Source organism: Lithobates pipiens, unplaced genomic scaffold (assembly GCF_037356315.1).
Source record: "Lithobates pipiens isolate NorthernLeopardFrog02 unplaced genomic scaffold, aLitPip1_a1.2 Scaffold_19, whole genome shotgun sequence".
Taxonomy (NCBI): Eukaryota; Metazoa; Chordata; class Amphibia; order Anura; family Ranidae; genus Lithobates; species Lithobates pipiens.
In genome coordinates this window covers 241,777,101-241,804,175 of record NW_027507764.1, presented here as the reverse complement: position 1 = coordinate 241,804,175, position 27,075 = coordinate 241,777,101, and the positions used below count along the sequence as shown (strand labels likewise).

At 43.4% G+C, this 27,075-nt stretch overlaps 1 protein-coding gene across 2 annotated transcripts in view; it reads right to left on the bottom strand.

Moving 5' to 3' along the window:
- The window catches only part of CLPTM1L (CLPTM1 like), a 164,241-nt gene that overhangs the window by 32,427 nt on the left and 104,739 nt on the right, over nt 1-27,075 (bottom strand). For both annotated transcript variants that reach the window (XM_077491849.1, XM_077491850.1), the window contains 4 exons: nt 24,774-24,877; nt 23,002-23,067; nt 14,394-14,444; nt 2,844-2,926 (listed from right to left, as the gene is read on the bottom strand). In XM_077491849.1, the coding sequence (XP_077347975.1) occupies nt 2,844-2,926; nt 14,394-14,444; nt 23,002-23,067; nt 24,774-24,877 (304 nt within the window). The remainder of the gene's footprint in view (nt 1-2,843; nt 2,927-14,393; nt 14,445-23,001; nt 23,068-24,773; nt 24,878-27,075) is intronic.

The following is a 27,075-nucleotide window of genomic DNA, read 5'->3' as shown; positions in this document are numbered from 1 at the left end:
CACAGGAAAGACGCTCTAGTAAGAGGAGACGAAATGTAACTTTTTGGCCCGAAAAGCAAAACGCTATGTGTGGCGGAAAAATTAACACTGCACAGGACTCTGAACATACCATCCGTGAAACATGGTGGTGGCAGTATCATGTTGTGGGGATGCTTTTCTTCAAAAGGGACAGGGAAGCTGGTCAGAGTTGATGGGAAGATGGATGGAGCAATTTTAGAAGAAAATCTGTTATGCCTTGTACACTCGACCAGACTTTCCGGCGGAAAATGTCCGACGGTCTTCCTGATGGAGTTCCGGCGGACTTCCAACCGAACGGACAGACTTGCCCACACACGAACGGACCAAAGTCTGTTTGTTTTGAACATGATGACGTATGACAGGACTAGAAAAGGAAGTTCAATAGCCAATAGCTGCCCTACCGTTGTGTTTGGTCCGGCAGACCAGCATACAGACGAACGGTTTTCCAGATAGAAATTTATTCTGTCGGAGACAGATTTGAAACATGTTCTATTTCTAGGACCATCTGAATTTTTGAAGAAAAAAGTCAGATGAAGCCCACATACGATTGTAAGATCTGATGGAATGATTCCGTCAGACCTTTTCAGCCAGAAAGTTTGGTCGTGTGTACGTGGCATTAGAGTCTGCAAAAGACTTGAGACTGGGGCAGAGGTTCATCTTCCAGCAGGACAACGACCCTAAACATACAGCCAGCGCTACAATGGAATGGTTTAGATCAAAAGCATATTCATGTGTTTGACTGGTCCAGTCAAAGTCCAGAACTAAATCCAATTGAGAATCTGTGGCAAGACTACGACTTCCATGCAATCTGACGCAACTTGAGCTATTTTGCAAAGAATGGGCAAAAATGTCACTCTCTAGATGTGCAAAGCTGGTAGAGACATCCCCAAAAAAGATTTGCAGCTGTAATTGCAGCGAAAGGTGGTTCTGCAAAGTATTGTCTCGGGGGGCTGAATACAAATACACACCACACTTTTCAGATATTTGCAAATAATTGATGTGCCACTTTGTGTTGGTCTATCACAAAATCCCAATAAAATACATTTACGTTTTTGGTTGTAACATGACAAAATGTGGAAAATTTCAAGGGGTGTGAATACTTTAAGGCATTGTACAACGAAAACAGGTTAATTGCACTTACTTATCTTTACCAGTTCAGGTACTGTGAATGTTGAACCTGTGTTTGTTTACCAATTCTGCATTTGTTTCAGAAAAGCACTTGGATCACCTTTGGAAATCTGCTACATTTGGCTTCCTTCAGCAATAAATTTAACTTTTTCTTTAATTTCTGTTTTTTGTCAGCCCTAACTTTTTCTTGTTCTTTGAAAAGCCAAGAGTCAGGTCAGGCAGGAAACTGAACTTGTGTCTAACAATTTGGAACTTTTGTTCTGCTTTAGCCTTAAAGAGGAAGTAAACCCTGATGAGTTTACTTCCTCTTTCATTCCTTGCAAAGGTAAAGCATAATGGACTACTATGCATCGCATAGTAGTCAATTATGTGTCACTTACCTGACACAGGAGCCAGCGAAGTCACAGCTGTCCCCTGTAGTCCGGCGCATCCATCTTCTCGTGGGTCTCGCTGCTCTGCCGCTGTCATTCGGCGAAGCCGCGATGTCACTCCCATGCATGCGCACGGGAGCTGCCATGCGCGGCACATCGCCGTTGACGGCGGCACGCTCAGTGCGCCGCAGTCTATGGCGCATGCGCCGTAGACAGAGGTGCCCGTCTTTCGGCAAATATCTCCTAAACCGTGTCGGTTTAGGAGATAGTTCTTGGACCTACAGGTAAGCCTTAATCTAGGCTTACATGTAGGTCAAAGTGTGTTGTAAGGGTTTACAACCACTTTAAAGGAGATGCCCAAAGCTCTTTTGGGACCCAGGAGTGCAGACCCAAGGACAGTCCTGTGACTGTATTCAGTTGGCATCGGGCTAAAGTCCACTGTCGTCTGATGTCACTCAGCAGGTCCAGACTCTGGAGGGATCCTGACTTTAATCTTGCGATACACCCAGATGACTGGACTGGCAGTTGGCTCACTGCACCGCTGAGAGCCTGGGCCAGTCGCTTCCGGCCCCTCCTCAGCCCAGTGCTCCACTGAGCGCTGGAGGGGCAGAGCGGAGAGCCGGTGACTGATAGCCACCACTCTCTGTTAACTGAGAACTGAGTGATTGCTCAGTTATTTTGATTTGATTTGTTGATTTTTTTTTTCTTTTTAATCCCACATTTCTCTTCTCTGTCAGCTATCAGGCCCTTGACAGTACTGAGGGTTGAACTCTAATGGCTGCCTGCAGTGCGCCATCCATGTCAACAGCAGTTCTGGTGAAGACAGATTGTGCTAACCTTTAAGTTTCAGTAAAAGCCACCTTCTTTCTTTTGGTGATACAGAAGATCCAATTCTATATGTGACACTGAATCAAAAACTTTAAAGTGGGACTTTAGTTAAAAAATGATGCCCTGCTAGATCACTTCAGGCTGTCCCCTTTTGCAGGTATAGCTACTTAAAGCATCAAAAATAAGAGGCTATACTGGTTAACCCCTTCCTGCAGCTTACTGGCCCTTTAAGAGCTTCTAAATGCCAGGAGGCAGAGAAGGGCATTTGGGTTATGTGGCCGACGTGGCATTATTTTTCTAACTACGGGTAAAGTTTCACTTTAATATGCACATTAATTTTAGCTGGTCTTCAGGCATGCCAGATATTGAAGTACAGATTCCCATTAATGCTTGGAGAGATTTAATTTAAACTGAATGCTGATAAAAAAAATAAAAGCATGCAATAAAAATGTACAAGCCTTCAAAGTATTATCTAATAAAAAACATAAAACGTGTTACCTTTTGTATCTTATATTCAAAAGTGAATACACTGCCCCACCAATGCATAATGGGTATAATAAGTATGACAAATATTTCATTGCCTAAAAAAAACAAAAACAATACTGTTAATATAAAATCAAAGGACAACTGTCATTTTTATATTATAACTGGCGCAAAGTATAAATTGAAATGCCCCTGCATTGCATGGGAACGACAGCTAATAACTGTACCAACATGTTCACTTTTATTAGCTCTTGAATTTACCAACAAAATCCCTTAAAAAAAATAAAAATTAAAAAAAAACTATTTGGCACTCTCATGTGATCAAAAACTCTACTGTCATGCTCCCTGAAAATCATGTTGAGAAACGGACTGATTTTTTAAAGCTGAACTTCAGAAAAAAAAATAAAAAATGTACCTGCTTGCTACAGCGAGTAAAATAAGTATTGAACACGTCACCATTTTTCTAGATAAATATATTTCTAAAAGGGGCTACTCACATTGGCTGGTTTATGGTGAAATTAGGTTCTTTTCACTTCCAGATTATGGCCCCAACAGTGCTCGTTGGAACATTGAGAATTTTAGAAATCCTTCTGTAACCAATGCCATCAGTATGTTTTGGAACAATACGTTTTGCGAAGGTTACTTTACTTTTACCCATCATGAAATGTTTGTGTGACACCTTGGTAATGAGACACTTTTCAGTTGAGACTGAACCAGCTGATATTAAATTGCACTGACAACGGGCAGGATTGCTTTAAAATTACTGATAGCTTTCAACTGGTGTCTTGGCTTTCCATGCCTTTTTGCACCTCCCTTTCTTCACGTGTTCAATACCTTTTCCCTGCGTCATTCCATTTTATTACACACAACTTAATTTCTGAACTTATTTGTTTTGGTTTCTTTGTATGTATGGATTGCATGGGGTTATCGACATGTGGTGAAAATGTCATGCCAATAGCACCTTTAGAAATATATTTACCTAAAAAAATGATGACGTGTTCAATACTTGTTTTACCAGTGGTATATCTAGTGGATGACGAATAAGGCCATATACAAATCTTATACCAAGACTCCGCTGGCAGCCTACACTCTAATCTGCTATCTGATGCCCTGAAAAGTGGCGGGCCATCAGTGTCCATTATGGGGTGACCTCAGAGAGCTGCTACCAAGGAGGTTTTGAGGGGCCAGTTAAATCACAAGAGTCTGTGGTAGTGCGGAATAAAATGGGTATGAAAAAGAATCACCTGTGAATACCTACAATATAGTCGCGCATTGGTATAGAACTCTGTCGGTTTGGCCAAGCTATTTCCTAATCACTCAGATCGCTGCTGCCACTGTGGCCTGCATACGGGCACCATCCTACATATCTTTTGGGAATGCCCCAAGCACCAAACTTTTTGGCAGCCAGTCCTTCAACTCGTACACAAATCTACGGACAATTGTTTGCAGGATGACCCAGCTGCAGTTTTACTCAACTTTATCCATGAAATGGTGTCATAAGTCCCTTCTTAATGCAGCATGGGCATGCATTCTGTACCAGTGGAAGCAACATGCGGTGCCAACAGTAGCTCAATGGCTTGCAAGAGTGGGCGATATTGAATGGATGGAGACTCTGACCTCTGCTCTCTGGGATAAGTCAGAGGAACATAGGGCCAGATGGTTTTATTGGGATATTTTCCGCTTTTCCGATGAATTCCTCCAATACGCATTACTTTCAACATTTACCCGCGATTTCCACTGCCTTATTGATATTGAGGTTTTTGCCTAGAGGATGATGAATAAGGATTTTACAGGTAACTGGTTATAAAAATCCTATTTTCCTGCTCTTTGGGGACAATTCCCTAACCCCTTACAACCCTGCTCCCCTCAATGTATCTGTAGCACACCTCTTAAATAAAAAATAAAATAAGGGGGGGGATTCTTTAGATCATATTACTGTATATCACATTATCCTCTATGCAAAAAATAGAATTTTAACAACATCTTACCTGTAAAATCCTTTTCTTTGAGTAAATCATGGGACACAGAGCTTAAAGCGGTTCTTCACCCTAAAGGGGAAGTTCCGCTAATCTTATCCCTCCCCCCCTCCGGTGCCACAATCGGCACCTTTCAGGGGGGAGGGGGGTGCAGTTACCTGGATAATCCAGGTAACTGCACCCACTTCTGGCCAGACCGCCGCAGACCCCCGCAGACGCTCCGCCCCCCCCCGTTGTGTTCTGGGAAACACACAGTTCCCAGAGACACAGCGGGGGACCATAAGAGACGCGCAGCGCGACTCGCGCATGCGCAGTAGGGAACCGGGCAGTGAAGCCGTCATGATTCACTTCCCGATTCCCTGACAGAGGATGGCGGCGGTGGCAGCAGCGAGACGAGCGATCGCTCGTCATCTGCCGCCGACATCGCTGGAACCTGGGACAGGTAAGTGTGATTTTATTAAAAGTCAGCAGCTGCAATATTAGTAGCTGCTGGCTTTTAATATTTTTTTTTTAGGTGCAGCTCCTCTTTAAGTAATAACTTAATGGGTATATGGACACTGGTATACCCAATACAGGAAGTTCACTCCCTATATAACCCCTCCCCCTACCAGGAGTACCTGCGTTTTTGTAGTAAAGCAACATACTTAAACCCCAAAAAGAGGGGACACCTCTGTGTACCATAATGTACTCCAAGAAAAGGATTTTACAAGATGTTATAACAATCCTATTTTCTTTATCGTACATCATGGGATACAGAGCTTAATAAATTAACGGGGCGTCCCATAGCAATGCTATTTGAGGGGAGGGAGACCTATACTGCTGCTTTCAGCTCCCAAAAGCGATATCCTCATATCTCTTTACATTCACTTGATAAAACTTGGTGAAGAGGTATGTACTGAAGACCAAGTTGCGGCCTTACATATCTGAGCCATGGAGGCCTGGTGCCGAACTGCCCAAAAAGCACTAACTGATCTGGTAGAGTGAGCTTTGACTTAAAAGGGGGGAATTTTACCCCTTAAATTATAAGTCTGCATTATAACCTGCCGAATCCACTTAGCGACAGTGGATTTCAACACTGCCTGTCCTTTTTTTAGGACCCGCTGGCAGAATAAATAAGACATCAGTCTTCCGAATCTGAGCAGTCTTTAAATAGACTTTGACAGCTCTCACCACATCAAGACAACGTCGTGGCTTTTCTTCTCTGGAACATGATTTTGGAAAAAACTATGGCAGGATAATGTCTTGGTTCAGGTGGAAACCTGAGACCAGAGACCAATTTTGGTAAAAAGCCTTGACGAGGACACCACTCTGTCCTCGTGAATAATCAAATATGGCTCTTTACAAAAAAAAAAGAGCAGCCAATTCAGAAACCCTCCTTGCTGAAGATATAGCAATACCAACTTCCTTGTCAGAAGGACCAAGAATATGTTGTATCGGTTCAAATGGCTGTTTTTGTAACACTGACAAAACTTCAAGTCCCAAGGGTTCAAAGGAGGTTTGACTGTCGGATTAAGCCACATCACCCCTTGCATAAAACCCCGGACTAAACAATGTCAAGCAAGCAGTCTTTGAAATCAGACCGATAAAGCTGAGACTTGACCCTTAAAGTGGAAGTAAACTCCCCTATCATTTTCAGCCAAGGAAGCTGCCATCTTTGCCTCTGTTTAATCTTCAACTGCTATGGTGCTGCACATGTGATTCGTTATGACACCAGCCATTGGATGGTTTGATAGTTTGGCTGAGAGCACAGCCAATGTGCAGTTAGCATTCCTGGCATGTCTTTCTTTTTTTAACTGTTTAAATCCATAGGCTTCCACTTTAATTGTACTCAAGGCCAACCTCATCCCTACCCCAATTGAAGAAAGGCATAAATTCTGCCTAGGATATACCTCAGAGGGTGCCAACCCTTGGATTCACACCAGGAAACATAAACCCACCAGACTCTATAATATATAGTCCTGGAAGCTGGCTTCCGTGCAATAATCAAGGTAGAGAACTGACCCAGAAAGCCCACGTTTCTTCAGAATTTGGGTTTCAATAGCCAAGCCGTTAAATTTAGCGTTTGTAAGGTAGGATGGAATATCGGCCCCTGTGAGAGTAGGTCTGGTCGTAGTGGAAGGGACCATATATCCTCCACTGCCATCTTTAGGATTTCTGCATACCATGACCTTCTGGGCCATGCTGGTGCTACCAGAATCATCAGCTTTCTTTCCTGCTTGATTCTGCAAAGAAGTCGAGGCAGCAATTGAATAGGGGGAAATGCATAGATCACTGAGAACTGATCCCACGGGGTCACCAATGCATCTGTTCCACATGTGAGTGGATCCCTTGTCCTGGACACAACGTTGACTAACTTCATGTTGAATCTGGACGCTAGAAGATCTACGTCCAGAGTACCCCATCTTTGGCAAACAGTCCAAAAAATTTTGGGGTGAAGAGTCCATTCCCCCGGAAAGTACTGCTGGCAACTCAGTCCGCCTGTCAGTTCTCTACTCCCAGAATGAAGACTGCCGATAGGCACGGAACATTCCTTTCTGCCCAAGTTAGAATATGGTTCACCTCTCTCTGCGCCGACTCTCGGTGCCCCCTTTGTGATTGATAAAGGCCAAAGCTGTTGCATTGTCAGATTGGATCCTGACAGGACAATCCTGTAACTTAGAAGTCCAGGCCTTCAGACGCAGTGCCCAAATCTCTAGGGTATTGATGGGCAAGATTCTTTTGGCTCTTGACCACTGTCCTTGGACAGTTGTCTTCTATAGTACTTCTCCCTAGCCTGAAGGGCTGGCACCTGTTACCACGTTCCAGATGACAAGTCTGAAGGATTTTCCTTTCAGCAGATGCTGGGTTAGTAACCACCGAGATATATATAAGGCAAGGCTGAAGGTCAAGTTATTCTATATAGTAAAAAGGGTGCCACATCCCAGTTATAAATTATTTGAAAGAAAGAGGGGAAATTGGAAAAAGGGGGACTGGAGGGTAACCAACCCCCGGGACTTTATCAACGGCACCAAGTATATTCAATCAATATTTAAAATCAATGAAATTTTATTTAGTGTACAAAAACCATTATTTCGAACAAGTGAGATGATTACATCTATTTTACATATACAGTACAAAATGCGGGTATACAAGCCTGTAAGACTTCATAAATTACCACATTTATATATAATTCAAACTGCATTGTTTCTTTCCTACATGTTAAGCTCTTCAGAGCTTCCTCAGGACAATTGCAGCATTCTACAAAAAACTGAAATTATACAAATTATTGATTTAAAAATGTAAATACATAAATAATTTAAATAATTTTGTACACAGCAAAAACTCTTAGGGCTACAAAAAGTGTCAAACCCCATAGGTTAATCCATTAAATTGGATAAGTTTGGTGGTGGAAGTCTCTCCCGTCCACTCTATTGGTTGGAGAGGAGCGAGACCACCACCCTACAAAATAGAACATAAAGGGCATAATTAACAAATCAGAATTAGATACAATATTAATTCTCCAAAAAGGGGAGCAGCCAAACCCTTAGTATGGGTGGTGCCCCACATTTCACATATATGAGATATCCAAAAATGTATTTCTCCTTTATGGAGATTGCTGACAGGAACCAAACCAAAAAATAAAAAATTAATAAATAAATAAAAAATAAAAAATAAATAAAAATAGGATCAGAGACAAATGAATAGTATAAGAAAACAATGATGCAAAACATGAAAAATAATAATACTCCAGGGTTGAAAGAATAAGACAAAAATTAGCATCTTACCCCGTGTATCTAGTAGGTTAGAGTGCTTCAGTATCAAGACTGTTCAATTATAGTGTATATCAATTATTAAAGTGTAAACGAATTGTCTTTTCCTATTGTATCATCAAGCGAGCGCATCACGGAAAAAGCACCATTAGGGACCTCCCATTTCACCCCATAGGGATCTGCAGAAGCACGAGAAATATTTATTTAATGGGCCATTCGGATAGAATATCAAAAATGGCCCAATCACTACTTTGAACATACCTGATAGAGTCTTGATGGTAATCTAAGCTAGAACCAGTTCAACAAGCCCGGTACCCACAGACACCATGTATTGTCAGATATCGGTTGGATAAAGTGTAGTTCAAGGCACAAAAGACCTCTCAAGACTCTATCAGGTATGTTCAAAGTAGTGATTGGGCCATTTTTGATATTCTATCCAAATGGCCCATTAAATAAATATTTCTCGTGCTTCTGCAGATCCCTATGGGGTGAAATGGGAGGTCCCTAATGGTGCTTTTTCCGTGATGCGCTCGCTTGATGATACAATAGGAAAAGACAATTTGTTTCCACTTTAATAATTGATATACACTATAATTGAACAGTCTTGATACTGAAGCACTCTAACCTACTAGATACACGGGGTAAGATGCAAATTTTTGTCTTATTCTTTCAACTCTGGAGTATTATTATTTTTCATGTTTTGCATCATTGTTTTCTTATAGTATTCATTTGTCTCTGATCCTATTTTTATTTATTTTTTCTTTTTTATTTATTTATTCATTTTTTATTTTTTGGTTTGGTTCCTGTCAGCAATCTCCATAAAGGAGAAATACATTTTTGGATATCTCATATATGTGAAATGTGGGGCACCACCCATACTAAGGGTTTGGCTGCTCCCCTTTTTGGAGAATTAATATTGTATCTAATTCTGATTTGTTAATTATGCCCTTTATGTTCTATTTTGTAGGGTGGTGGTCTCGCTCCTCTCCAACCAATAGAGTGGACGGGAGAGAGTTCCACCACCAAACTTATCCAATTTAATGGATTAACCTATGGGGTTTGACACTTTTTGTAGCCCTAAGGCCGCGTACACACGGGCGGACTGTCCGCCCAACTAGGTTCGTCAAACAATTTGACAAACAGTCCGTTCAAAATTAGCATGAACGGACTTGATCACACACGACGAACGAACAGTCCGCTGAAAACTTGCGCGATGACGTGAACGGCACGTACGACGGGACGAGAAATTCGAAGTCCAATACACTGCAATGCAACCTTCGGCGTGTAAATCCTTTCTGAGCATGCGCGGAACTTAGTTTGACGAACAAGCCTACACACGAGCGGACTGTTCGCTCAAACCAAGTTTCAGCGGACAGTCTTACGGAAATTCCGAAAAACTTTGTTCGTCAGACTGTCCGCTGAAGCCCACACACGAGCGGACTGTCCGCTGAAACACTGTTCAGCGGACAAAGTTGGGCGAACAGTCCGCCCGTGTGTACGCGGCCTAAGAGTTTTTGCTGTGTACAAAATTATTTAAATTATTTATGTATTTACATTTTTAAATCAATAATTTGTATAATTTCAGTTTTTTGTAGAATGCTGCAATTGTCCTGAGGAAGCTCTGAAGAGCTTAACATGTAGGAAAGAAACAATGCAGTTTGAATTATATATAAATGTGGTAATTTATGAAGTCTTACAGGCTCATATACCAATTTTTTGTATACCCGCATTTTGTACTGTATATGTAAAATAGATGTAATCATCTCACTTGTTCGAAATAATGGTTTTTGTACACTAATTAAAATTTCATTGATTTTAAATATTGATTGAATATACTTGGTGCCGTTGATAAAGTCCCGGGGGTTGGTTACCCTCCAGTCCCCCTTCATCTAACCACCAACTGAGGCTTTGGGACACCCTTGGGGACAGCCGCATTGGCAAGTCTAAGAGGACAGCTGCATTGGCAAGTCTAAAGCTTGAATTGTTTTGTTCCAAGTAGACAGGATACTGTTTTGCAACAGTCTTGAATGGAACTGGGCATAGGGAACCACTTCGAATGAAGCCCCCATCTTTCTTAGCAACCTCATGCAAAGGCGAATGGAGTGATCGCCTTTTGACCTGACCATCCGCACCAGCTCTCTTATGGAGTTGATCTTTGCCTGAGGCAAGAACACCTTTTTCTGGGCTGTGCCAATGATCAGACCCAAGTACTCCAGTCTTTTTATCGGTCTTCAGCAAGATTTCTCTAGGTTGGAGAATCCAACGCAAAAACTTTCCAGGTAACTGGTTGTAATGCGCATGCTTTGCTCTAAACGAGCCACCGACTGGTCTATTAGCAATAGATCATCTAAGTACGCCAAGACTGTTATGCCCTGTGCCCTTAACCTGGCTAAAGGTGGGGCCAGAACTTTTTTAAACACCCAGGGTACTGTAGATAGGCCGAAGGGCAAGGCTACAAACTGGAAATGCTGTTCTACCTCGAACCACAGAAACCTTTGGTGAGCGGTAAATATAGGAACCTGCAGATATGCATCCCTGATGTTGATAGATGCCAGAAGTTCTCCTCCTTTTAGGATGGATAGAAACCACTGACCTGATTGACTATGTGAAAGAAGCGGATCTTCAAGAACGGATTTAGATTCTTTAGATCTAGAATGGGTCTGATATCTGCATTCCGTTTTGGTACTGTAAAGAGGTTTGAATAAAACCCCAAACCTTGCTCTACTGTGGGTTTTGTATGATCACCCCCTGAGCCATTAATCAGTCTAGTGCCCAAAACAGAGATTGTCTTTTCCCTGGAGTTAAGGTGTAGATGAGCCATCTGTCCTGAATATCCTCTTGCCAGACTTCTGAAAACTGCAGAAGTCTTACCCCCAACCCTGGCGAGGGGGGCGCCTCTTCGTAATGAGGCTTTAGGATTCTGGTTTCCGGCCCCAGGACTTCTTTTGAGCCTGGACCTGACCCTGGGGTTTTCCTCTAGAGTCTGACAGTGGAGGCTGGCGCCACTGCCAAGAGGCGGAAGCCCCTGGTAGAGGAAAAAAAATTAAACAGGCTCAAGGGCATTTATACTTTCTTTTGACTGGCAAAAGAGTACTTTTCCCACTAGAAATTGTTTGGAAGTAATCATTCCCAAATAGCCGACCCCCATGAAAAGTGAACCCAGTCAGGAGCTTTTTACATGGTGCTTTGGCTAACCAATTTTTTTAACCACAGGATTCTACGCATGTGTACTAGCATAAGGCAGGACGCCTGGTGAATAGAATCTTTAATGGCATCTATGGAAAAGCATAATGCTTTTGGTAGTTCGGCCAAAACCCGGGCTTGCTGTGCTGGAACCTCTTTAAGGGCCTGTCTAAATTACATCGTTACATAGTTAGTAAGGTTGAAGAAAGAGACTAGTCCGTCCAGTTCAACCTGAGTGTGCATCTACAATTTTCCCTATCCCTGTACTTTGTACATCGCACACTCACATCTGTCCCTGCCCTCAAGAAGCCCACAATCCAAGGTCCCCATTCATATACTAGGGCCAATTTTGGACAGAAGCCAATTAACCTACCTGCATGTCTTTGGAGTGTGGGAGGAAACCGGAGTACCCGGAAGAAACCCATGCAGGCACAGGGAGAACATGCAAACTCCAGGCTGGTAGTGTCGTGGTTGGGATTCGAACCAGCAACCCTTTTTTTACTGCTAGGTGAGAGTGTTATCCACTACACCACTGTGCCGCCCGGTCCTTTAGGGACTGACAGATGCCTATTTCAGCGACTGCTGGCTGAGTAACGGCACCTGCCAAGGAAAAAGTGGATTTTAACAGGAATTCCAACCTTTTATCTGTTGGATTGTTGAGAATTTGTGCATTGTCTTCAGCCATGTATACAGGGGCTGAGATGTGAGAAGCAGCTGCAACACAAATTTGTTCCAATGGCTCACCCTGCCTTGCCATAATAATTGGTATTTCAGGCAAGGATGACAGTGTGGAGACACGACTGGCGTTCCTAACGCCTGGAGTTTTAAATCTTTGTTTTTTGTGGTGTCTTTTTTGGTACGCATAGTCCTAAGCACAAAAGCAGAGGCGCTATTAAAATTGTAGTACTTGCTGAACATAATCATGACAGAATGATGCCGCTATTAAGTTCAGCCTAGTGCTGGGAAAAATGTCCTTCCGTATCAGGAATGCCACTTGCAGCCCTTATGTGCAGCACCGCTCCTGTGTCCCGTGTGCAGCCTGCTTGCTCCTCCTTCGCTATCAGCTGAGGAGAGAATGATCCAGATGATTCTTAAGCCTGCTTGTTTTGCCGTGCATTCTCTTGCTCGCTGTGCCTAGGCCCCGCCCACTCCACAGGCGCTTCTGGGTCCACACACCCAACTTGGGGCCTAGAGGCAGAGCTCATGAAACCAGCAAGGAAAAAAAAAAAAAAAATGAACACAGCGGGATGACGCAGTGACCACGATATCATGGATCGGCAGCCATGATTAGCGTGGTCAGCAAACACAGGAACAGGCAGTCAACCAGCATAGAAAGAAACAAATAACACTGCACAAGCACTGATGTCTAACATACTTTAAAGGAACAAGGTTTTTTTTTTTTAGGGTTAGAACTGCTTTAATCCTTGCAGTAGGCATGAGGAGCCACTGCAAGGGAAAACCTTTTATTTCTCCAGAATTCAGCATTTCTCAATGTAAATTGGAGCTGCACGATTCTGGGTAAAATGAGAATCCTAATTTTTTTTGCTTTGAATAAAAAACATGATTCTCACGAGGTAACATCTTTCACCTTATACAAAAATAATTGGGCTAACTTTACGGTTTCATTTTTTGTTTTAATTCATTAAAGGCATTTTTTTCAAACACACTGTGTGAAAGACTGCTGTGCAAATACAGTGTGACATCAAATACAGTGTGGCATAAAATATTGCAACAGTCATTTTATTTTCTAGGCTCTCTGCTAAAAAAAAATATTTACATATCACATGGTGATAAACTTGGCAGGCTGCCTTTTTTTTTTTTTTTTTTTACAGCAGTCTGCTTGAGCAGAGAATTCTCTGAACTGAATCAGGGAAATGCTGTGTTAAAGGGGTTGTAAACCTACGTGTACATTAAGGTGAAAAAACATTGGCAGTGACTGCCCCCCCCAGCACCCCTTTTTACTTACCTGGGCCCTGGAACTTGACCCACTGGGAAATGTTATCAATCTATCCAATCAAGAGCTGAGAACCCTGGACAGATAGACATCAGCGCAGCCATTGACTCCCGCTGCTGTCAATCAAATCCAATGACGCGGGCGCCGTCTCCTGCATTCGGCCTCTATGGATGCCGAATGCTGGACTTGGGATTGCGCCCTTAAAGTAATCCCTCCGGGAGAGCGCTTCTCCCAGGGGGTTATCTGATGTGGATAGGAGCCGCGAGAGCCGAGGGACCCCAGAAGAGCAGATTCAAGGGCCACTCTGTGCAAAATAAGCTGCACAGTGGAGCTAAGTATGATATATTTGTTATTTTATTTTTATTTTTTTATGTAAAAAGCGAACCCTTACAATCACTTTAAGATCACGGGGGGGGGGGGGGGGGTTTGAATCGCGATCTCGATTCTTTAACGAAGATGATTTGTCATCATCCTGTACAATGGAGGATCAGCATTTGGCCAACCCTGAAATACTCAACAACATTTATTAGTGAGTTTTTGAAAGGGAAGACAAGTTCAAGTAGCATGTGCTTGTTCTCCAGCATAATAATTTTGTCTGGAGCGTTGTTAAAATTAGGCCATAATAACCCCTACAATTTTGAGAACCAGAGAACCAGAAAATAAAGTTGAAATATTCTTGTATGCACATGTAACAGAATAATACCTGAGTATCATATTCTTCAGTTTTCTTTTCAGATTCACTGTAGGTTCCAAACTATGAAAAAAAGGAAATATGAGTAGAACAAAACAAGTTAAGCACAACTACATTTTTTTTTTTTGGAAAGAGCAGAGAAGGATTAGAAGCTCAGGCTGCTATTGTTGATTCCAAAAGAATGCTAGCACAATTTTCAGCTGCAGTGGTTTTTATTGCGATTACCACAAATGTCAGGCCAGCAGAGTTTTGCATTAAGCAGTTGCAGCAGAAGATGTGTGGCTTTAACCTACTTTTGAAATTCGCTTGAAGGAGTCATTGTTGGAATTCAGGAACTGCACTTTCTGCGCTGCATGGATGCCTTTACAAATAGGGTCATATGGTGTTTATCTTTGCTGCCACACTGAGGAGATTAACCCTTATGTGCTGGTAAGTATATATATCAGGATGTCATTAAGGCAAGAAGTGAGGAGAAATCACATTAACCACTTCCCGACTGGCCTATAGCAGAATGGGATTTAAATCAAAGCGGATTTAAATCAAAATCTGACAAATGAAAACTATTCCCTACTTCAAAGTTGAAGCAAATTGAATTTTTGTACTCACAGTAAAATCCTTTTTTGGAGTCCATGGAGTGACACAGGAAGTCATATCCTGTTGGGTATTAGTGCTGTCTACAGCTCAGGGAAACACTAGGCCATCCCTTGAAGGCCATCATTTGCAGAGCAGGGTCTGAGACACGCAGTGGGGCATAAAAACTCTCCTTTATGTTCAGAGAGTTCCACTTGATAAACACAGGTCTCCCGAGGATCCCCCTTAAGTGGATTTGGGTAGATAAGACTAAAGACAAAGGCACTGTCCACAACAGGAATCAGACTGTCTTGATGGTGACCCCCATCAGTGGTAAAAGCACACCAGTACCTACATTGGTGTCCAAACCAGGAGACACAACCAAAGAGGGATCTTATGATGTAAAAGGAACCAACTGTTATGGAAAACCAGAACGTAGTCCCAGAGACTATGTTTCTCCAATGAGAGGAACACCTAGAGATGGGGAGAGATTCGCTTATCAGCTGTCTGATAGGGCACCCGATTGCTCTTTTAGGGAACTTTCTGAACCTCAGAAGCAGCATTAAAACCTAAAGCAATCATTTATTATACTGCAGCTTACCAATTTTTATATGCAGTGGCTGCATTCATTTTATTTTTTAGCCCCCTTCCTTTAGTTTTAGCTGCAGTCTTTGTTACTCCACCATCCAGAGTGTAGACACCCTAAGACAGGAAGTGTGTTCTGACTGGATCTGGATCAAGTGTGTGGGGGGGGGGGGGTGGGGGGATGTAAGCATTGGTAAGCTGCAATATATAAAAAATGTTATGCGTTTAAACCTGCTCAGAAACAAAACATATAACAGCAGAGTAAGCTAATAGGATAGACAAAAAAAAAATAAAATGGAAGGGGCAGACCCCTAGATAATGGCAGAGACCATGAGGACAAACATAGCATGACAACTATGCGGGTTAATGCGGCCTACAGGTGACGTGCAGTTCCCAGCCACAAAGCGCAACAAAACCAGACCTGAATGGATTTGGCAATAAGCCCATTGTAGAAATGCTAACTGCAAGGGCCTACAGCAACTGCTCTGTTAAAAGCAGATTGTAGAATTTTCCCCAATGAGATTGCCATGAGAAGATACTAGGGCACTGGAGCCAACACAGAGTAGTATTAGTTGCGCAGGAGCAACACTGAGGATTTAGAGCCCCATTAGGTCAGAGAACATCCCCCCAGCAGACTGAACTGTCAGCGAATCACCCCAGAGAAAGAAAGATGATGACACTGATGGGTTCCAGTTATCATACCAGTGGCCCTACAAGCCCCAAGAGACAATAGTTGACACAGGAGATGTTATGTCGTGGGAACCCCAAGGTGAGAGGGGAAGGTCTGTTAATCTGTATGGTGGCACAGAGGGGTAGAGAAAACAACAGAAGAGTGCTTGAGTAAATGGACTAGTCTGTAAACCTAAACAGGTGCTCTCTGCACACAAATGCTTGAAAGGGAAGCTACCCAAGGACCTTCAAGTTTAACTAATTATACCCCCTTTGAAAAATTGGGGCGCTGTATCATGATAAACACTTCTCTGAAAGCTTAATGGGTGTCTTGCTTCCAGCAATGCAGGCTGCCAGAGAACCAGGCCTAGAATATCTGGGTGTGTCTACTCCATAAATAGATGAAGGACAAGGATGGGGATCAACCAATCTTATTCTGGACTTCCTAAACTGACGCAGGTGAACGCTGTGTGCTCGAGTGACATCCTTGATGAACTAAAGCATAAGTCTGAAGAGATGGCATCCCTCAAAGACCAAGTGAGTCAGGCAATCTTTGGAAATGGCATCTGCCTCCCAACACCAGCGCTCTACCATCTGTACAGAAAACATACCAGGGAGATATGCTTAGATGCTTCTAGCAAGTCATCACAACTGTAGTGTGGGGCTACGGACATTTGCTACTCAAACAAAAAGCAGTCCACAGCAGTGGACAGAGACATTTTAAAATGTATTTAACTTTGGCAGTCAAGTTGAGAAAATCCTATTATGTTTGTGTGTTCCCATTCACACAGCATCCCTAAAAGAAAAAAGGCCTCATGGATTTCTAAACACTGTCAGTCTGTCCCCAGAAATGCCTAGGACAGGAGGAGTCCCTTCTCATTAATATATAATGCAAGAAGCAGAGCTTCTGTAAGTGGTTTCCCTGGAAAAAGTTGGTCACTGGCAGATCCACAGAGAATAAAGACCACTGTTTAACAATTTCCCTCCCAAAGTGAAACAAATTCCACCATAAGCTCAGATGGGTTCCAGGATCCTTCAGTCTGCATCAGGCTTATCTTGTATAACGGGGTAATCGAAAGAACTTAGCAGATGTAGGAGCTCAAAAAGATCCAAGGCTGAAGACAGCAGATGGATTTTTCCAGATGCAGAGTAGTACATACAGCATCAAAATGACCCAAGTCACTTTAACACCTGAGTTAATAGCAGAATACAGATATTACCCAAAACCCATTTCATCACAGGGAACGTATGGACTTTGAGTCAATGATGGTCATTGCAACTGTTGGCTCAATGTCTTCCAAGGCTGTAGGGAGATTGGAGACGGACTCTGCAGGGGAAAGCATTAGAGCCTCTGTAGACAGAATCCTGCAGGGAATTAGTTAAATTTGGATCAGAAATGGCATGACTGCCACAGATGGGGCAACATGTCTGCATCTAGACACAGAAGGGACAGTCGTACTGCAACAGATGACCCCAGCTCATGTTCCCCTAATGATTTGAACTGAACTGAAATCTGTAATCAGGGAATCTTGCTATTCTATGGTTATAGGATCTACCTCTTCAGAGTCCTACTTAGCTCTGTTGGGTGAGGTATAGTCCTCGAGTTGTAATTTTTATGTGATGTGGGAAAACATTTGATTTAGCAAGTGTTATGGTACTATACCTGGTGTGAACAAACCCCCCAAAAAATAGGATTTTGTACTTACCGTAAAATCCTTTTCTCTGATGTTCATTGACGGACACAGCACTTTAATCTTGACCTTAGGGTTATATCGCCACCTTTAGGACTGGGCAGAAGCAGAACACAAAAAACACAGCACCGCCCAGGGGCAGTCCTACTGGCTATAACCCCTCGCTCTGCTTCCATTAGCTCAGTTCAGCAAAAAGCAGTACAAACAAACAGTGTGGGTGGGTGCTGTGTCCGTCAATGAACATCAGAGAAAAGGATTTTACAGTGAGTACAAAAATCCTATTTTCTCTTTAGTTCATTGACGGACACAGCAGGCCCTTCTTCGGACCCACCACCGATACAGAGTCCGACCTCCAGAAAGGAGCCATAGCAGACAGATACACCCACAGAGCCCGGACCACATCCAAAGAATGTAAAGCAACCTTCTTGGGATGCGACGGCCGAGGACATAAAGATGAGAGCACAATGTACTCATTTAGATGAAAAGCTGAAACAACCTTCGGAAGAAAAGGCGGCTGTGGACGCAGCACTGCCTTATCCTTGTGAAGTACCAAGAAAGAAGATTTGCATGACAACTCAGAAACCCACCTTGCAGATGTAATATCCACTAGAAAGACTACTTTCTGAGAGAGTGTCAACAAAGGGATCTCCCTAATGTTTTCAAACAGCAGTTTCTCAAGCACCGAGAGCACAGATTCAAATCCCACGGGGGCAGTGGCGGTTGTACAGGAGGAGCCACACGCCCAACCCCCTGAACAAACGTACGTACCAATGAGTGAGTTGTCAACGGTCGCTGAAAAAAAAAGACAGCCAAAGCTGATACCTGTCCCTTAAATGGTGCTCAATGCAAGTTTCTGGTCCACTACTCGCAGCAAAAACAGCAGGATCCTGGAAACTGATATGTACGTGGACGCCACCCCACCTCCTCACACATGGAGATGTAGGCCTTCCACGTGTGATGATAAATCTTCCGCAAAGAAGACTTCCACGCCCTCAGCATAGTGGAAATCACCAAAGCCGTCAATCCTCTGTCCCTCAGCACCTAGCTTTCAACAGCCGTGCTGTTAAAACCAGTGACAGCAAAGCAGGGTGAAGTATCAGACCTTTCGACAGCAGGTCCTCCCACATCGGCAGCCGCCAAGGAACATCCGCCACCATTCGCACTAAGTCAGTGTACCAAGGACGTAGCAGACAATGGAGGAGTCTGAGCGGGGGAAAGGCATAAAATCAGCCAATAATGCCTCCATGGAGCCACCAACACGTCTGACACATCCGCCCAGGGATCTTTTGACCTGGCCACAAACCTCTGTACCTTCCAATTGAGCCGAGAGGCTAAGAGATCCAAATCTGGCATGCCCCACCTTAGGCAAATGATCCAAAACACTTCCGGAAGAAGTGACCATTCCCCCTGGTCCAGCAACTGATGACTGAGATAGTCCGCTTGCCAGTTTTCTAGGCCTGGAAGGTATATGGCTGACAGAGCCGGCACAAGCCAATCTGACCACTGTAGGATGTAAGAGACCTCCAGCGCTGCAGCTGAGCTCCTTGTCACTCCTTGATGATTGACATACACCACCGCCATGGCATTGTCCGTCTGGATCCTGACCGGACGCCCCTGAAGCCTCTGCGATGATGTGGAGAGGCACCGCCTGATTGCCCGAAGCTCCATTGATCGGCAGGCGGGATTCTTCCTGCGCCCAGCTGGTCAGGCTGGCGTCCGTGGTGATTACCGTCCAATGAAGAGGAAGAAACGACTTCCCTGTCCAAAGGGCCAGAGACCTCAGCCACCAGAGAAGCGAATCCCTGACTGGCCGGCTCACCCAAATTTGACAATTCAAGAATGTCGGAGATTTATCCCATTTTGACAGGATCTTTCTGCAAGACTCGAGTGTGGAATTGAGTATACGGTACCACCTCAAAAGTGTCTACCATGAGACCCAGAACTCGCAAGCAAAAACGCAGCGACGACCACCTGCGGGACATCAATAACTGCACCGCAGATTGAAGAGTCTGCAGCTTGTCCGAAGGGAGAAAGATCCTCGCCTTTGAAGAGTCCAGAATCAACCCCAGGTACTCCAGGCATTGAGTCGGCACCAACACCGACTTCTGGAGGTTCAACACTCAACCAAACTCCGAGAGAGTCTGTATGGTGATCGCCACATCCTCACTTAATTCTGAGGCGGAAGCTGCTCTAAGGAGGAGGTCATCCAGGTAACCCATGATTGCGATCCCTTGTTTTCTGAGCAATGCTAGGATTGGGGCCAGCACTTGGTGAAGACCCTTGGCGCTGTCGCTAGGCCAAAGGGAAGAGCTACAAATTGGTAGTGTTTGTCCCCGACCGCAAATCGCAGAAACCTCTGGTGTCTGACGTATATGGGGACGTGCAAGTATGCATCCTTGATGTCCAAAGACACCAAGAAATCCCCCTGATGAAGTGCAGCGACCACGGAACAAACCGATTCCACCCTGAACCTTCGCGAAGCAATTGAGGGCCTTGAGATCCAGGACTTGACGGACCAATTCCTTCTTTGGGGCTACAAATTGGAGCAGAATCCCTGAAACCTTTCCTACATCGGGACAGGTACTATCACCCCACGCAGCAGTAGACATACTTAAGGCTGTGCACCAACTGGTCTGCCAGTTCCACACAGACCAGAGAAACCTTTTCCTTCCCCAACTCGCAGTGCAACAACTTTGCCCATTCAGTAAGCGTTTGTGACACTAGGGCCGTGGCTAACCCTGGCCGCAGTGCTGACCCCCACCAGCATAAACATGGACCGGGCAACCGCCTCAGCCCTTCTGTCGGCACAGTCCTGGAAAGAGGGGGACCCCTCCACCTGAATCGTGGTTACCTTATTTAACCTGGATACCAGGGGGTCAACAACTGGAGGTGATGTCCATTTTTTCAGGAAACTCTCCTCAAAAGGGTAATGCACCGCCATATGTCTTGTGACTGAAAAGGTCTGCTGTGGGTTTCCCCACTCCTTGTAAATAAACGTATCAAAATAAGTTAAATACGGAAACACCTTAGCAGTGTGGGCTGGCTTGTGGGACCCGCCATATCCTCTATCTTTAAGGTATCCTGCAGCGCTGTGATAAGTGCTCCTATCAGCGCTTTCTCCTGCACTGACATGGACATGGAGTCTTCCTCACTGTTCGAATGGTCCTGGTCTGCATCCTCTGAAACGTCAGAACAGGGGCCGTCTGCCACTGCAGGACCAGAGTCTGAATCAGAGCTCTCCCCAGAGGATGGTTCCACCCTGGCAACAAATGATTACAGGACCGCCGACAGAGCGTCCATAGGCACCGCAGGTGCAGGGGGAACCGGTTGCTAAAACAGGGATGTCTGGAGAAGAAGCGCCAGCCTCTGAAGCCATGCCGAACCCACGCTCGCCTGCCGCCCTTAGAGACCAAAAGGCACGCAACCATAAATGTCCACCCTCCTAGCTGCCACAGACTGAGGGGCTCCCTGCAGGACTGACCACCCTGACCCAGGTGTTGCACTGTGCTGCCGCCGTCCGCTCTCCTCTCTGCCTGCCACAAGGTGTCCTGTGTCCTTTTCGCGCTGTACAAGTCTAAAGCAGCCGCCCAGCACTAGAGCATGACCAACCTGAGGCTACCAGAAAATGGCCGCCTCAGCAAAAAACATCTGAAAACCCCATTCCCCCCACATGGCAGCACACAGACAAGCAAAACGGCAGCCTAAAAAGAGAAAAAAAACGAGTGGACCACCAACCATCCATCGCAGCACCCTGCCTGGTACGTGCTCCGCAGCCCCTATGCTCAGTCACACAGCGGCCCCTAGAATAGGGAGGAGGGGAAGATAGATAGATAGAGAGATAGAGAGACCCCCTAGTCGACCTCCCAGGGAATGCCCAGCTGCTCCATCCAGCCAAGACAGGTGGAACCATACTTACCCCTTCTGCAGGGACTGCTGGACGCATGCCATAGACCCATCACCCGAGCAGTATGAGGTGGCTGTCGGCTATAGCACACTGACTCGGACAGCAGTAGACCAGTCATATGTGTTTCCCCCGGAGCATATAGCTCACTGGCCTGGACCAGAATGGGGCATGTTGTGGATGAACTAGCTAAGGGCCGCACATGCTCGATGGCCAGGCTGCCGAGACTACCAGGATCTATATTATCCAGCCTGTCAACCAGCCCGGCTGTTGATTGTAGATCACAGGAACCGAAAACGAAAAAATTCCAATTACCATTGGTCCCCACAGGGAGCCAGGTCCTTCTGGACTAGGCAGGAAAAAAAAACTGGGCTGCCGGAAGCAGAGTGAGGGGTTATAGCCAGTAGGACCGCCCCTGGGCAGTGTTGTGTTTTTTTTTATGTGTTCTGCCTAGTCCTCTCCTAAAGGTGGCGCTATAACCCTAAGGTCAAGATTAAAGTGCTGTGTCCGTCAATGAATGAAAGAGAAATGTAGTTTGTGAGACATAGTTCAGTGGTCTGTAGGTTGTAAATCTGCCTCGAATCCCCCTTCAGCTGCTCTCTTGGTAGGATGTGGGACCCCAGTTGAAAAGCAGTGCTTTAGAGACAGGGAAAGTTACGAGGCAATGCCAGCGGCTCTGGACCAAGAAAGCGCGCTGTGGATAACTTGTTACCACAACGGGGTATAAAAAATGCTTAATGAAGGACCCAGTGCTCAAAGGTGACTTTGAGGCTAGCCTTGCAATGTGTGGTTCACCAGGGTCTAGGTTACACATTCCAAAGCTAAGCTGAAAAAAAGGCCAATCTTGATAATTGACAAGTAGAGATTAATTCAGGCAGCAATGCAGCAAGGAAACATGATTGAAGGAACAACTGAAGAAGCATAAAAAGAAATGTTATATATATATATATATATATATATATATATATATATATATATATATATATATATATATATATAGCTGAAAAAACACCTCTAACTTTCAAAGGACAATTTCAGCTACTGAGGCATGCTGGATAGATTGTTCTTTTATTTGCTAGTGTCCAAACCTCCAGTACACAACAATATACCAGATAGTCTATGACTTTCTATGTCCCACAATGTTCTGGCTGGAGCTGGGCTTTAAATATAGCAAATGGCAGCATCACGTGCAAGATCTCCTCACCTTGATTACAGGAATTAGACTTGTGAACTGGAAAGTTATTTTCAATGCCTTCTTGACCTTCCAAACCTGGAGAAAAACACAAAATTGGTTACGATCAACTAATTTGTTGGATTAGATTAACAAAATATACATGAACGATTACTGGCATAGGGGGTCCCCGACTTATGAACGCCCGACTTGCGAACCACTTCTACTTATGAACAGGGTGCTGAGGGGACCCTCTGCCATTCTGCGTGGACCCTCTGCCGTTCTGCGCATGCTCCGCCAGATGGAGCCTCTGAAAAGGTCGTAAATGTCCGTAATTTGTTGCGCATGCGCCGAACAGCATTCGACAGAACATCGGAAACGTCTAATTGTTGTTCTGCGCATGCGCAGCCGACTTACAAACATTTCCGGATCACAGAACAGGAGGCAAGTCCCTAACGGGTTCGTAACCCGGGGACCCCCTCTAATTATTTCCTGGAAAGATTCGTTAGCAGCCTCGACAGGTTTTCCCCACTTCTCAAGAAACAACTTCAATTAAGCAGTTGCAAATCAAAGCAAAAATTTGTTCCACCTTCCAAGAAACACACTATCAAAAAACTGAGGACTCGCAAAGTGATGGGAGGTGGTTATATTTGGGGGGGGGGGGGGTACATGTCCTCAACAGCTTTGTCAGTGTCTCCTGATGGCATAAGCCTATAACTTATGGTCTATGGATGCTATGCATGTGTCCAGTAGTGTAAGATTAGGAGAACAAACCTTATATTTATGCCATGCTGCAGCATCAATGTCGAGATGCAGCTGTATCACATCGGCTCTAAGACCAGTCACATGACCACTCATTGGAGCACTGGGCTGTGGAGGGGGTGGGCATGGCTGCTTCTGGGTCTTTCCACAAGCAGAAAGGTGGAGCCAGCTGTCAGTCACTTAGCGAGGTGGATCGGAACAATATTGTCATTGGAGAGAGGCCAAATGAGGCTGGCGCTAAAGGACTGAAAGGCACTGTGTGTGACAAACCTAAATATTACATATTTATGCACATTAAATGCACAACTGTCATTTATTGGCTTAAATTTATCATTGAGGAAAAAAAAAAAACATGTGCGACGCATACAAAGGTCTTCAAACCATTTTTGTTGATCCAGTAGTTTAATTAATTTACTTACAGAAATATCACATAAGAGCTTGCTCACACTGACCACACTTTAAATGCTCTGCTTTAGCAGAGTGTTGTGCGTTGAAGCCCATTGCATTGCTTACTTTTTCTTTTTTAAACTTTGAATTGTAAAAAGTGACCATTTGCCTCTGCGCACACAACAGCCCAGTGACATGCAGTGCCATCCAGTACACTGCAAAAAAAAAAAAGCAGCTGCATGTCTGCATTTTTCCCCGCACTGCACCGAATAGCACATCATTAATGTAGTGTGAACACGGGGAATTGAATGCATTAATTTTCCATGTGCCCTTGCAGTGACTGGTGTTTTTTCAGTGCAGAAAAATAAATGCACATAGTTTGAGTGAGCCCTAAATTTAAATACGGAGGAGCAAAAAAAAATTTTTGCTTTGATATTGCCATCTTTCAAAAAAAAAAAAAAAAAAAAAAAAAAAATATATGTGGGTGCATATATGTCCTAAAACTAAACTAAAACAAAAACAAAAAAAAACACAATTGTTGGTTATCACTGGGTCATCATTTAGTTGCATAAGAAGAATGGACAGCTGACTATTTTACAGCTATGTTTAGATAAACAAAAAGCATCTATTAGGTTACCCTATAAATTACATCTCACCTCAATCACAGCGCCAATGCCAGCAGGGATCAAAACCAGCAAGCTGGTTTGTTCATCCAGTAAGAAGAGGAAGATTACCACAGTGCTAAAGCAACGCCACAACACTGAAAAACAAAGTACATTAAAATTATAATAATTGCAGAAAAATGCAGCATACAAAAAGTGATCTGCAAGTCTTATGAATGAATAAATTAATATATATATATATATATATATATATATATATATATATATATATATATATTATCTTACTGATTTACATTCATTATTCCTAAATCGTGAGAAAAATAAAACATTGAATTATAAAACACAAATTGAAATCTGAAAATGTAAATGTGATTGGGGGTTGTGGGTAAACAATTTTTATTAAAGATACTTTGACAAATTAGGCCTGTAGGAGTGATGACCAAGCGTCACACAATGATTAATTAGGCCAGCAGAAGTGATCAATAAGCCATAGTAAACATCATGCAGTGATCTGACATGGAAAATCACAAGGTCCCAAAGTAAATTTTCATTTAGAAGCGATTTTCTAAAAGGTTAAGAAAACACTTTTCAAGTAAAATGAAAATCCCCTTCAATCAAATAGTAGTCTAATATATCTAAAGTTAATAAAAGTCCGTTTCCAAGGACTAGATGGTTAACAGATATTCTGTATAATTTTTCTAGAGTGGAGTAAGTGAGAGCAACTATTTTTTTTCAACTACACAATTAGTTATACTTTTAAAAAAAGGAGTCCTTCGTATATTTGGGGATACCAAGCTACTCCCGGTTAGGTTACCAGTGTCTCTCTTTCCTTGCGTGTCTTGAGAACCATTGTGAAGATGCCTACCTTGTAACAAGTTGAATGTAAACAGAGCCCTGAAAGAGCAGACTTCTCCACTTGGCTACCTGTGACACCCTTTTACTACACAATTTGGCCTCCCAGTGTCATCCATTACCTGAATATTGTAACAACTTGTCTAATAGTAACAGAACTAGAGTACAATTACAGTGTCATTACGTTTAGTCAAAGCTAGTCACGCCTATCATTTTATGAGACCCAAAGGTGATGGATTGGAGGTAAAAGAACGTAAACAGATGCACATTAATTTACATGCGGTTGCTCATAGATCTAGTATGGGTCTGTCAAGCTGTTTTTTTTTTACTACATCACAAGAAAAGAACAAATTAAATAATACCCTCAGTTCAATGGAAAACATATCTTCCTGTCTATGTATGGTCATATAAATAAGAAATGCTAACTTTTCAAGCGTAAGAGGCATGAAAATAATTAAATGTTTTGTATATTTAACCAATTCTTCTCATTGATCAACACTTTTCACCCATCAAACTAAAAATTGATTATTCAAAACACGTCAACTTCCTAGACACTACAGTATACATCAGGGATGACAAGCTTCACACGTCAATATACAGAAAACCGACTGACCGTTGCAGCTATATTCACACTTCCAGTTTTCTCCCCCAACACACTAAACGGGCCATCATACACAGCCAGGCCATCAGATACCACCAAATTTGTTCAGACCCAGAAGATAGAGATAAACATCTCAGCACACTGGCAGACTTCTTCCATAAGAAAGGTTACAAAGACAAAACCATCATAACAGCATAAAACACAGCCTTGAAAACCCAAAGAGAAAAATCTCCTCCAATACACAGAGAAAAAAAAATAAATAAATAACCGAGTACCTTTAGTCACCACATGAAGGGATCAAAAATATAATCAAAGATTTACAAGCCATTATAACAGAGGATGAAACGCTGAAAGGAATATTCCAACAAACCCCATTACTGGCGTTCAGACAACCAGCCAACCTCAGACACAAACTAATCAGCAGGAAACTTCTCTCGGCGTATGAAGTCACAAATAATGGAAGCAAACCCTGCAATAAAAACGCTGCAAACTATGCAACCAGATCAATCTATCGAAAAGTGTCACACACACACACACAAATGGGACCTTCAGTATCATGGGATCGATCTTACAACTGTACCTCCACTAATGTTGTGTACCTCACCCAATGCAAAAGGTGCAGCAAAGGATTTTATGTTGGTGAAACAGGACAGAAGTTACAAGTGAGGATGAATTTGCACAGACATGCCATCAAAAAACATAAAGAAGACAATTTATTTGCACCTGTGGGACATCACTTCTCACAACCGGACCACACTATAGAAGACCTGTTTTAGTTCTTAAAGGGAATTTCAGAACTATCCAGGAAAGGAAAACGTTTGAACTAAGAATGAATTCTTTTTGACACAAAAAATAATGACCTGAATTTAGATATTGGTTTCA